The sequence below is a fragment of the Ceratotherium simum genome, chromosome 8, assembly GCF_057802395.1.
Source record: "Ceratotherium simum simum isolate JZ-2026a chromosome 8, ASM5780239v1, whole genome shotgun sequence".
In the NCBI taxonomy this organism is placed as follows: domain Eukaryota; kingdom Metazoa; phylum Chordata; class Mammalia; order Perissodactyla; family Rhinocerotidae; genus Ceratotherium; species Ceratotherium simum.
In genome coordinates, this window is record NC_141907.1 from 12,811,280 (window position 1) to 12,825,265 (window position 13,986).

The 13,986-nt window shown below is 40.1% G+C and overlaps 1 protein-coding gene across 3 annotated transcripts in view; it reads right to left on the reverse strand.

Annotated features, from left to right (window-relative positions):
• Nucleotides 1-330: 330 nt before the first annotated feature.
• Nucleotides 331-13,986, reverse strand: part of TAPT1 (transmembrane anterior posterior transformation 1) — a 67,697-nt gene continuing 54,041 nt past the window's right edge. For all 3 annotated transcript variants that reach the window (XM_087434129.1, XM_087434128.1, XM_087434130.1), the window contains exons 10-14: nt 13,399-13,458; nt 12,961-13,029; nt 9,927-10,003; nt 5,576-5,736; nt 331-2,878 (exon numbers count right to left, since the gene is read on the reverse strand). In XM_087434129.1, the coding sequence (XP_087290255.1) occupies nt 2,661-2,878; nt 5,576-5,736; nt 9,927-10,003; nt 12,961-13,029; nt 13,399-13,458 (585 nt within the window). In that variant the 3' untranslated portion in view covers nt 331-2,660. The remainder of the gene's footprint in view (nt 2,879-5,575; nt 5,737-9,926; nt 10,004-12,960; nt 13,030-13,398; nt 13,459-13,986) is intronic.

The window sequence follows — 13,986 nt, forward strand, 5'->3', positions numbered from 1 at the left end:
GACCTATGTTGTGCTTCAGATTTTCTTTAAAAGCAAAGCACTGTCTTGAACTGACTCTCAGATGTGAAAAACACATTGTGTGACATTCAAAACACCTGTAAAATGCAAGTACCTTCATTTGCTGAGAGATATTAAATGGTCTTTGATCAAGACCCAGTCTATTTTTTTTTCAAAGACAAAAATCAAACATTTTGCCACCATTAAGACCCAAAGAATAATTCAAATTAGATAGTCCTGTCCCTTGTAAATTAGAATAAATTCTTATTACAGAGTGGAAAATTCACTCTACCAAACATAACATCAAACATTATTAAAATAAATTCAGTGACCTTTTTAAAAAAGATTACAAAATTGAATTTATTGAGTTTCACACAAGATGCACTTATAAAATTAGTACTGAATGCCATTTTAACAGACGAAATGAACACCGTTCTGAACTCCCAATATATTCTGCAAAGGAAATGAAAATCTTCCAAAACTGACAGTACAAGGACAGAATAATTCACGCTGAATTGAAAGATATACCCCAATCCTATTCTTGCTCTGATCAGGGCTGTGTTTGGCAAAGTTTTCCCCAAACTACTTCCATTCACCATGGACACTGTTCCTTTTGGTGGTGAAGAGAAGATGGAAAAAAGAATAATAATTCTAAAATGGAGCTTCATTGAAACATACACAAAGCAATTAAAAATCTTTTCATTTTTAACTTAAAATACTTTATGGTTTCACAAAAGCATTTTTGTACAGTTTCCTCTTTTACCCTCTGTGAACATTAATGTCCAGATTTCTTTAGTTAACGCAAAACATTAAAATTCACTTTTGTATTTTGAGTGAACAAGCCAAAGCATTAAATCTCGCTTTATATTTCACCCAGGAAATAGACAAATCACCTAAAATTTACCTTCTGCATATCATATGCCAGAAACAGCGGCACGAGAGCTGAACTTCAAAATGAAAACATCAAAGGAATAACAATTAACAGTAACATCTGGACATTCTGAAATTAGATGTCATAAATTTTTTATAAAAATGCAGAAAGGTCTCTCAAGATAAAATGTGGTGGAAAATAACTTGTCCTATGATGCAGGCCACAAACTAGTAATTGAGCAGAAATGGAATCTTGATCTCAAAACAAAACCAAAAAGCACCTTCTGGTTGCTGTTCCCAACATCCATACAACACAAACACCTCCCCATACCCAGTGAGCCACCACATCCCCAACACCCCATTTACTTCTCCCACCACGGGCCTGCCCACGCCCAGCAGACACGCCCCGACAGTCCAACCTCCCCACACAGACGCTCTCCCACAGAACACAGACCTCATCCCAGGCACAGGCGCCCACTGACACTCCAAACAGAGAGACTAACGCATTTTATAAGCCCAAGCATGACGGTGCAGCCCAATCTGCTTAGAGCATTTACTTTAAGAACCCAGTTAAAGTTGACATCTTTGAACTTTGTACATTGACAATTCCTCAGCCTATTCAACACCAAATCCTTTTAACTGTAATGATTTAGAAGCAATCAGTTTTAAAACGAAACCAGTTAACTACACATTCAAGTTAACACTGCTCTGCTTTTTCAGTATAAAAAGTGCCTTTTGGTATGGGAATTTCTATTCCATCCACTGCAATTAAACAATGCGTAGCTCACATTTTGCTTTAAAGAGTAAACTGAAAAATTATGAAACATTTTCTCTGTGATGCATAACCTTCATTAATTAATTTGTTTTAAATAAACGAACTGGCTTGGGGTCTTTTTTTCTATAAAACTCTACTATTCATCAAGTCTTATTTAAGGTAGCCTTTTATTCTGATTAATTCAGATACATCTTCAAGGATTATTCTGGTGGTAAGAACATTTATCTTGACTTAAGTTTAATTGATTTTTTTAATGCTTTGGCAGATGAAGTTTGAAAACTGTTGGTGAAAACAGTATGAGACTGGAAAGGTAAGCCGTGGACTGGAAAGGTAAGCCGTGGACTGGAAAGGTAAGCCGTGGACTGGAAAGGTAAGCCGTGGACTGGAAAGGTAAGCCGTGGACTGGAAAGGTAAGCCGTGGACTGGAAAGGTAAGCCGTGGACTGGAAAGGTAAGCCGTGGACTGGAAAGGTAAGCCGTGGACTGGAAAGGTAAGCCGTGGACTGGAAAGGTAAGCCGTGGACTGGAAAGGTAAGCCGTGGACTGGAAAGGTAAGCCGTGGACTGGAAAGGTAAGCCGTGGACTGGAAAGGTAAGCCGTGGACTGGAAAGGTAAGCCGTGGACTGGAAAGGTAAGCCGTGGTAAAAGCTTCCCAGTTTTCCAGGTATATCCTTATACTGAAGAGGCCTCGAGGCAAAATTCGACGTTCTGGAAGCCCAGACTGACAAAGCGAAAGTGATCTGATGTTGTTGCCCTCGGCCTGGAAGTGACTCTGCCGCTTCACCAAGCAGGAGCAAGTTTTCCTAATCCACCAAGTTTTCCAGAGTCAAGGCTGGAGGTTGCTGCTGTTCCGTGACCTGACCTTCAGCCAGACCACATTACTGGAAGGACACTAAGACCTGCTTTCCATTAATAACTTAAGGTTTTCAATAAATATTGAAGTGCCATTTTTAGCATGTGTCCGTCCTGGACATGCGCTGCCCAGGACTCAGCAGCTTCGGCACACTGAGGCGCAGAATTCAGTCAATTCGGTTTCCGCAAATTGTGAACCTGTCTATCTCTAACAAATCTTTCTTTGAGGATCTGTGTTTTAATTCAGAGTTTTCCTGTGTTATATCCTTCTCATCACCATCTGGAGTTGTCAGAAACTGATCAGAATTACTTGTCACAAGTAATGGTATGACATTTTCCTTTTGATGAACCGGCTGGCTGGTGACTGAAGCAGAAAGGTTTTCTTCTGTGGAAAAACAGATCCATTTAATTAGAAAAGGATTTCTCCTTATAATAAACATGAGCTTACTAATATAGTAGTACTGAAAAAAACTGTCCATCATCCACGCCTTTAGATAAGGCAAATGATAACCAGAGAGCATATTATATAAGCAGCCATAATTTATAGTGAAACTTAGAGGCTATGCCATTTCTGTATGCTCATCCCAAATTTTATAGGAGGGCTATTATGTGGATCACATCACAAAATAACACCATCACCTGATTTTGGAAAGATCGTAACGCCTACACAACAAACTCCCTCCTACACGACCAAACCCTAATATGATTGTCGCCAGACCTGAAAAATTACCATTCGCTCCTGTAGTTAGGATGTCAGGGCTCAACAGGCTCGAATACACTCCACCTCCATGGGCAGTCACTGTAGCTAGACTTAGCCAGCATTTCACCTCCAGGAAGTCCAAATCAGAGTAAAAACAAACCAACAAACAGACCCCCAAATGTTTATTCTGGGCCACAGGGATCCGGGAGTCTGGCCTTGCGGACAGTTGGGCTGGGGTCTGGACCCACCAATTTCTGAATCATACATTTGGTCCTTATAAGAGCAGCTTCATTGAGGTAAAAATGATATACCACACACTGCACATATTTAAAACGAGTAATTTGATGAGTGCTGACACACATATATACATGTTGAAACCATCCTCATGATCGAGATAATGAACATATTATCTCTCTCCTGGTAATCACTCCCTCCGCCCTCCCTACTCCCCCGACCCCGCTGCCATCTTTTGCCTCTTTTAGAACATGAGGAACACGATGCTGTCCTCAGAGTCGGCCCCACTTTCCATCCTCAAACCGGGCTTGAGCTGCCTGACTTGCAATACCTTCTTGCATGGTCTCTAGCCTGTGGTTTCCTCACCTCCAAGACAGCCTACACAGACACTCACATGCACATCCAAAATGCACTTCCTATAATATGGCTCTAGACCCAGGGGCCTTGAACTGCAGTATGTGCTTAAGGGTTTTATCCCTCAATTAGACTGGAGGCTACTTGAGAGCAAGATGGACACTTATTAATTTCTTAATGTGTTGAGGAGTCAGTATAACAGAACACATATGGACTGCTATGAATTATCTAGTTAGTTGAAACAAATGCAATCCTCATGTCACTAATAGTACTCATATTCTTCACAATGAAAAAATTATTTTCAAGTGATTATACAAGTTTTTATTTCACTTTATTTTAGCTCTCTGGAAAGCATACACTATGAACACGGCCCTCACTTCAGACTGGACTTTGGCCATCTCAAGTCTCATCTTCTGCCCCTTTCCAGAGCAAACTCCACAATCTCGGAATACTGAGCTGCTAGTTCTCCAGATGCTTTTCAGGCCCCCATGATTTAGCTCACACTGGTCCCTTTCCTGAAGTGCCCTCTCCACCCATCTTCACTGGGCCTACTTCTTATCATCCTTCAACGTTTAATTCAGGCATCATGGCCGCCAAGCAGGGACCCTCTCCTGTCCCCTCCTCACCTCTGTGTATAACCTCATTCACCTATCTGGATTATCCACTTGTGTTGTTTCTCCTGTCAGTCTGTGAGGCCCTCAAAGCATGATTATCTACCTTTGTATCTCCAGCATCTCATATATTACCTGGCTCATAGTTGCTCCATACATTTAAAAATAAACTATTTAAACTAAAAGACATATGGACAAATACCTATGTGAACAGAGAACTGCCATCTAATGACTTAAAAATTAAGTCAGTGTCCCTCCAAATCTTCCAGGCCAGAAACCCCAGAACCATCCTTAACTTCTCCCTCTTTCTCACAATGCACAACCTTATCAGCAAATTCTGTGCTCTTCCAGATCTATCCAGAATCTGGCTCAGTTCTCCTGCTCACACCACTAACCCCTACTCTGAGCCAGGCAGCCTCCTTCCAGCCTCTGACTCTGGGCTCACCCTTCTTGAGTCTGTTTTCCACAGAAAGGATCCTTGAGAAGGATCCTTTTAAATAAATGTCAGCTGGATCACGTCACTCTTCTGCTCTAAGCCCTACAACGGCCCCTTCCCACGAAGAGTAAAAGCCAAGGTCCTCACAACAGCCTGCAGGGCCCTGGGAGGCCTGGAGCCCTCAGCAGCCTCTCTGACTCCTCCAGCCCTTCTTCCCGGGGACAGGTCCACTCCAGCACCCTGGCCTTTGTTGTCCCTCGACACGCCAAGCATGTTCCTGCCTGGGGCCTCTGCATGTACCTGTGGGCCCTCTGCCTGGGATGCTCCTTCCCCCTCGGTTTGGGGAGGGCCCACAACTCCCACCACACTTCCCTTTCGACCCTGCTTTAGTTCTCTCTCTGGCACTTACTGCCACCTGACATAGTGCATATTTATTATTTGCGCTCTTCCCCTCTCCCCAACAATCTAGAATAAACTCTGCCTTTTCCCCACTGCTGTGTCTCCTGGACCTGCCATGTGATAGGTGCTCAATAATCATCTACTGAGCAAGAAATGAAGGTAAAAACTCAGTGCTGCATCAGTGTGTCTGTGACGAGAGCTAAAATATAAATACCAAAGAACAACAGCAACCAAACAAAGTGAAATCAGATCTTGAAAGCATTGCTAACCGTTGACAGAACAGTGATTTACTAGGGGGAGTTCAGACAATTAACTCTTTAGAGAAGCGAAGAAGAGAACCAAACATACCTTGGGAAGGTTTACATCTGTTTTGTGATTTACTGGATGGTTTGCCTGGAGTGTTGGTTGGAGGAGGGTTAAACAACTTTTCTTCCATTTTGGCTTCTTTCACATATTGGCATGATTTTCCCAATAGCACGATGCTATTAAGTACTTTCAGGGATATCAACCTAAAACCAGAGAGAAACAAACAACCTGTTGGGATTTATCTCAATCACTGCGAATGCCATCCACTACCATCGCTAATGAGAAGTTGCAGGGCATGGTGGAAAGAGGACAGGCCAGGGATCAGAGGGCCCAGAGGTCAGAGGGCTGGGTCTGAGATGTGGGAGCTCCTTATGCAAAGCCCAAGCTCCCCGAGGCTTCTTTACCACACGGGAAAACTTTTGATAAATTCCTTAGTTCTCATTATAAGAAGAAATTATACTACTTAGAAGTCTTACCTGGTACTAAACTATTTAACATTTATTCTCTCGTTATAAAACAAATACATTTAGTAAATGCAGGTGAACAAAAGAGAAAACAATAAAATAACTTATAATTCTACACCTGGTGATAATCACTGGCACATGTGGTATATGACTTTTCTGTCCTTTTTGCTGTGAACATACACCGATTTGTACTTTTTCGCTGTTGGTAAACGGGGTCTCTTTTACAAGGCAGTAGGGGACTGGAGTTCAGAGCCAGAGCACAGACTCTGGGGTCCAAGTGTCGGAGTTCACATCCCGACTCCAGTGCTTAGAACCTGAGTGAGGTTCTTACCCAGTTAATCCATGAAGGAGATGACTTCAGTAAGGTGCTCAGAACAGCGCTTGGCACACAGAAACGTCAAGCAGTTTCGTTATGTTATTATTGCAGTTGTTTCACGTAACAATATACCATGAATCTTTTTCAATACCAGTTAATGTTCCTCAGTGACGTTATTTTAATGGTCTTATAACATTTCACTGTAAGTTTTATCGTATAACAAAGCCCCCCAAAACCCTTAACTTCTGATATTTAGGTTACTTCCAATATTTTCCTTCTATTAAAAAGTTTCTGATAGGAAAACATGTTAAATCTGTATTTCCTTAAGATAAATTCCTGGATAGCTATAATTACTGAAGTGGAATTTCTGGACCAAAAGGTACATAACATTTTAAAGCAGTGGACACAAATCTGGCAGAAAATTCTGAAAACAAACAAAACTCCTCTTCATATTGATATCTTCTCGGATACAGGGCCCTTAAATGACACAGAATCAAGGACCTCACTGCTAGTTTTACAGTGAGTGAAGAAGCAGGCTGCTGTTTCTTATGCCTGAGATGAAATCCTGGCAATAAGAGGAAATTACAAGTCAGTGCGGGCAAGTCTGAGGAGGGGCCTGAGAGGAGGTCAAAGCAAGAAGCAAACAGGCTTCCCTCACAGTCCCCAGCCTCCCCAGCCCAGGAGCTAAGGATGCAAAGACCGAGGGCCTCACACAGACCCACAGCCACAAGGACTTCTGCGTGCACACACTCTCAAATTTACCCCTACCCCCAACTTTCCTCTGAACTCCTTCCTCACACCTTCCACTGCTTCCTTGATACCACCTAGGGGATGTCTAACAGAATTTCAAACTTACTAAATCCAAACCAGAACTCTTGATTCCAACCTCAACCCTCGAGAAAACAATACAAAACAAAACAAAACCCCACATATATATCTCACAGGCTTCCCCATCACAGTAAATGGCAATCCCATTGCCCTAATTGCTTGGGCCCCAAATTTTGTAATCATACTTGATTCTTCTCGTTCCCTCACACTGCACACCCAATCAACTCATCAGCAAGTCCTGTCCAGCTCCATTTTCAAAATACACACCTAGTCGACAAATTCTTACCACTCCACTGCCACCACTACGATTCCAGCCACGGTCCCCTTTCCCTGCAATGACCGTAATGGCTTCCTGACTTGGCCTGACTTTGGCTTCTCCTCTTGACACAAGCTGGTCCATTCTCTACACAGCAGCCAGAGAGGCCTTGCAAAAAGCCAGCTGGATCTAGTCTTCTCTTGCTCAGAACCGTCCAGTGGTCCCTCCCTCCTCAGAGCTGAAACCCGGGCCCTTCCCATGGCTGCTGGGTCCTCTCCCACACACTCCACCTGGACTGCTGTGCTCCAGCTGCCTCAGCTCCCTGCTGTTCCTATGTCAGGCCTGCCCTGTGTCCCCGCTGCCAAGCCTGCTCTTTCCCCAGGCAGCCGTGTGGCTCTCTCCCTTCCTCCATCTGGTCTCCACTGAAATATCAGCTCCCCAGAGAGGCTTCCCCTGCCGCTCTAAGGCAGCCACCTCTGTCTTTCTCCATCTCCTTACACTCCATATTTTTCTTACTGATGCCTTACTACCAACTGTAACTTTATAGCAATTTGTTTTTCTGGTTGTGGTCTTGTTTTCCACTAGAATGTCAGTGACACGAAGGCAGGGCACTCGTCTGTCTTCTTGGTTGATCCCTCACAGCTCCGGAACCAGTACCTGGCACCTAGCAGGCACTCACTGAGGAGTGCTGAGCGGATCAGTGAGGGCAGGGGCTGCCAACCTTCCTTCCACAACTCAGCGAGTGAGTCTGGGGGAAAGGAGGCTGAAACTGGGAGTGGTGGGGGAAAGGCATGGCATTGTAACTCAGGAGGCCCAACTGAATTCTGACTTGTTTTTGCTGAAGGGAGATCCCTGGGCTTGGTGAGATTAAGGATAAAGAAGGCTTCACGGACAAGGCGGCTCGGAGAAAGATTTTGGAGGAGGAGAGGATAATTTGGGTATTACACTGATACAGGGATAACAAGAATCAATCAGTGGAGTGGAAAGGTCAGGGAGCAGATGTGCCCGGCTGGACTATCAAGGGGGAGCAGTGGTGAGAGGCTGGAGCGAGGTGATATGGCGGTGAGGGTTGTGGGAGGTGGTGAATTCTACATAATTCAGATTAAAGCACATGTACTTTGATGAATGGTGCACAGGCAACTGTACCTAAATAAAGGTTTTCAGATGTGGAATACGTGCTTCATGTCCTGATTTGTTTACGTCAAAAGAAAAACATGAGAATAGCTAGCTTGTTAAACAAGGATGGGAACAATTATAATACCGCTTGATGAGTAAGACACAATGCTGGGAAGAACTTTGGAGAGCAGTGTGAACATTTGCACCAAAAAGGAAGATCTTATGTTTTTTAATGTCAAAAAACTGAAGAGAGTTACCTTAATAAAGTAATGTATTTACATGTTCATTCAGATAGAAAACAGTAACTGGTGTGCAATCTGATCCAAATTCAATCTCGCCGTGGGTCTCACTGAGATCAGCAGCACTGCCTGAACATGGCTCTGAGGGTGCCAGGAAGCACATTTACACCTCATGATGCTCAGTGCAGACAATGACAAGTGACTGTGCCCGTGCCCCTGTGACAGAAGCTTCCAGAGCACCTGCCATGTGCCAGGCACCAGGTAGAGAGCAATGTAAAAAACACACTCAAAACATGAAACTGGGACCACCTCAGAAGTCTCTGGAAGGCAGACCTCATCCCGGAAGAAGACTCTCAGTACATCTACCACTGAAGTGATTACTGCTAGGCTTATTCTCTCCCCATGGTTTTCCTCATGAGATAGTCAGTTCTGACCGTCTCACAGACGACACTCCGGGCATAACTCCTATGCAATGCACCTGTCATGAATGACTGTGGGGACAGGGTCCCTTTTCTCTTTTTAAATAAGTAAATCTAAAGCTAGGCTGGGCTACTTTATCATAAATTCATTTCTTGAGAAAACTAACAATGGAAAAAATACCATTTTATATTGCTATTTTCTTCATACCACTTATTACTCTCCTAAATTGAGTTGTTTACTTGTTACCATTTGTCTCCCTAGCCAGAGTGTAAGCTATGAGATCACCAAATTTGCAGAGAAAAGTCCAGCCAGTCATACACAGAGAAACTACATTTCTGCATCTTCTCTGGGTTTATATGACACAGGCCCAGAGCATGCTAAATAATTACTGTGGCAAACAGAAGAAATTCAAGACGTTTTGAACATAGAAAAATGTCTGACTGCAATGGCAGATTTTATAAAAGAAAATATTGGTGAAACTTAAATCCTAAGCAAAAAGGGCTTTATGTAAATGATTTCACTAAAGATTAAAATAAAATCTAAAGGGCTATTAATACTACTACCAAATAGCAGCATATTTAATTTAACCAGAATTCAAGGAGTCAAAAATACATGTGGAGGTACAAGCTGTTAGGGAGCCCCCAGGACAGTTAGAGTGGGTGCAGTATGATTTGGTTGATATTAACTTCCATGACATTTTGCATTTATACTTTACTGTATAACCAAAAACATATTCAAGAATATTTAATCTTACCCAAAATAGAAGAGTATGACACAGGCATAAGACAGGATTCCTTGCACTTTAATTGAGCTTGTTACAACTCTGATGAGCTAGCCAGAAACAAACCAAAACAACAAAACACACAAACAAAACACACAACCACAGAATTATTAGTTAATATTTAAATAAAGATTTCTCCATGCTGATTTTAACACTATAGGCACATCTCTGAGCCTTTGTCTAAATCCAAGTAAGCAGTTCTAGATTTGTTGATTCATATCACAACCTGGCTGCTTGTGCGTCTTCTGTGGTAGATTTGGGTTTGATCAAGCAAACACAGCAGGCCTGTGGCTAAGGCAACATTCACCTGCTATGGACTCTATGAGGTCAGACACTACACCTAGTGCAGGAATGACATGCACTTGTACCTAACAGAGATGCAAATCCGCTGGTTTTTAAACAAAAAATTATTCTGGGAAGTACAAACGGATTCATCTTGTACACACGTCCTTACCAGAGCTGGAACCACTTCGTACACACGTCCCTTATTCTTGCTTTTTCTCTCTTTTGTTCTCTGACTCTTTTTAAGCACCCCCAATGACTCATAGGGAGCAGAGAGAACAGGGAAACTTAGGAGGTTTGTACTGTTTAAAAAAACTAAATACTATCACAAAATTAATTACTTAAAGGTCAGAAAAGTTGTTTCAGAGAGTTATGGTTAAACACCTATTTCTTACTTATCTCACAGAAATATAGGAGCAACAGCACTATCCATGTAAGTCTGCTGAATAAATCTGATGGGATCTATCACTGGAAAATGTTTATACATGATAGGTTGAGCTTAATAATGTGCCCATGTATTAGGGTCTGGGGGATGCTCTATGGAAATGGAAGTCAGGGAAAATAAGTGATCTGATCTAGTAATGTTATCATCGACTGGAAGGGTCTATTACGGTGTCTTAAATAAATATCATAAGACATATTTTAAACGATATTTTTAAAATGCTTTTAACAAAAGAACAATTGGGAGGAGACAGAGGGAATAGACTGTCATATGTTAAAGTTTCACTATGAGAAAACTGATCTAGAAGTCGTCTTCTCTGTCACAATCTCTAAGAGGGAAAGGACTTGTTGTACAAACATTTATGATGGAGGTTAACGTGGCTCTAAGATTTTACTCATTAATAGGAAAGGCAAACCAATTATCACCTTCAAGGCTTAAATGACTTCATTTTTATCCAGTATATTATTAAGTAACTTTAAGATACATAGGTCCAAAGTCTGATTTCCACAAGACCTTAATACATGATTTCTTTTCCTTTTTTTGGATATGAATTCATTTTAGGACCTAAGGTAACATTTAGAAAGAAACATTGCCACTCTTAATTAAAGAATTAACTTGATTACTGAGGCCTCGGAATATTCCTCAAGGCTCCTGGATGTCTGCCAAAGCTCCAGTGTCACTTTGGAGCTCTCTGGGAAAAGTGCTGCAGAAGAAAACCCGCTAGATCATCGCATAACTGTGTAATTCTCTTGGAAAATACAGGAGACATTCCAGAAGTGTTTTCTGTTAATCAATTACTAATTAAGCTTAAATCTTTTGGTATAACAACAATGAAAACTCATCTAAAAAATAAAACAAAAGCTGGAAGAAAATTTAAAAATATTAAATTAAAAAACTCATACTAATTATAAACAGAGTTTTTTAGCAAATAAGTTACTAGATAGTCAATTATTATTTGGAAAAGCAGGGCTACATTTAAATCTAACTACTTAACTCACGCTTTTTTAAAAAAATCAGTCAGGCAACCTAGGTTTATCCTCACACTGTATATATCACGTTTCCAGTTGCAGGAAACAGAAACAAACAGAAAAATTTAATATTCTATTTTATCTCTCTCTTAAAGCTTTAACAAATAATTTTACTCTTTAAAATCCTCTCTTTTACCAAAATTCTAAGAGTTCCTTTTCCCACGCAAAAGAAAGTTATATTATTATGTAATAAACAAGTTACTAATATAATTGAAAACATTTAGGACATGGTTAGCTGGAGAGTCACATGGAAATCTAAACAACATTAAACTGATTAATCATCCACCCTCTAAAAAATGTCAGGCAAGCTGGTCTAAAATACAGTTGGCATGACCTACAACTTCCTTATACATCTCTTAGTTGACTTCCATGAGTCTTTGCATGTATAAGAGAACTCTAGATGTCTTGGTAAGAAGATGGTTGCATTTCTTTTGATCTGAGAATAGGGTGCCAACAAGGAACATAATCAAACACAGGTACAGCCAGCAAATCTTAATTAACATCATTACAGCCTGATGTGACTAGTAACTTTTTGCAAGGCTGTTCTGAGCAATTCATTAAAATATTCAAAGTTGATGACTATTTTTTTGGTTGATCTAGTAAATTTCAGCGCTATTATTTAAAAAATATATGATATTTCCTAAGTATAACAGTAGAAATTTTCATTATAAAAATTTTAAAAAGTAGTAATTATATTGGATACAAAATATTTCTTCATTTGAGCATACCATAATTTATTTAATCTGTTTCATTTGTCTTCAAATTTTTATTACCATAAATGCCACTGCAATGTACAACCTTGTCTATAAATCATATCACTTTTTTAAACTATTTCTTAGGATAAAGTCCTAGAACTACAATACTGCATCACAGCATAATACTGTCAAACTCCCCTTTAGAAATGTAGGATCAACTTATACTTCCACCAGTATGTGTTACCATGGCCATGCCAATGCCTCCCACCAGGTATTTCCATTCAAAAACAAAAATCTTTGCCAAATGAAGAAGCAAAAATGCATATTCTCATTGTTAGGAAAGACATTATATAAAATAGTTCCTTAATATCACTTATCTACTGGATAGTTCAAAATTCAAAAGGATAATGCTATAATTTAAAACAAAATTTCCTTCCAAATCATTCACCTTTAATTTTTATATCAAGTCCTTTTCAAAAAAACTTACTGATAATCTATTTATTAATACTCTATAATGATGGCTATCTCATCATAAAAAAGGGAAAAAAGTATGGACTTACTAAAACAGCTAGTGGGAGAGGAATAAACCCCATCCTCCGTGCCACAGAGTCACTGTAATCAGTATACGCCTAGAGAGAGAAAGAAGAAAAGGATTTAAGAGATTTAAACAGCATTTAAAAAGTACTATTCACTCATCATCAGCAAATGTTCTCAACAGGTGAAGCTAGGAGCAAGCAGAGAACCTGGCACCTATCACGTAATTTAGTAAAATGATATAGAAATCTAAATGTTCATAAGAAGTTTTAAATACAAAGTTGTATAACTGTTACAATGTTGTAAAAATCATACCCTATTCAATGTTAAGTATTATTTTTATTAATTTCCAAAGATTTAGAATGGAGATAAGTAGGAAGTTTACGCAGCTTTCCCTTAAGTAATATTCCATGCTAAATTAAACCACTGTTCAGTTAATTTCAGACTGTTTTTATAATGCTCACATTTTTCTGTCGGCTGCTAACAAGATCAAAAGCGAGGCTGGCTCTATATTCGCTGTAGACCTAAGGACAAATAAGAATGCAATATTAAGTAATACAGTGCAAATATATAACGAGGAAAGACTTAGACTTTGTAGATGAAAATGCTTAATAATTAACCAGGAAAAAGGTGCTAACAACCTAGCAGACACCTGGGCGGTGTTTCTCTGTTTTGCTACAACAAGGGTAAAACATAGCCTCAATTCCCCCAACTGTTATGTTGACGGGCCTTTTAAAGGTTTCTCTTCAAAGAGATAAATATTCAATGATTATGATCCTGAGAGTCTAGAATTTTGGGAAGAGTGGCCATTTTAAGTAATATAATATATATATAAAATAAATTTGAAATTTTACATTAAAAGTTTAAAAAATTTTTAGTACTATATATGTAATGATACTGATTCCTTTTTAGAAAATGGATGCCGAGCAAGATATAAAACTGAGTTAGAGAACACAGTAGTTATGTAGGCACTTGTAAATTGTCATTTCCACTAAAAACAGCACTAAGTATCTGAATCATGCCTATTAATTTTGATTTCAGATGCTGAGAAA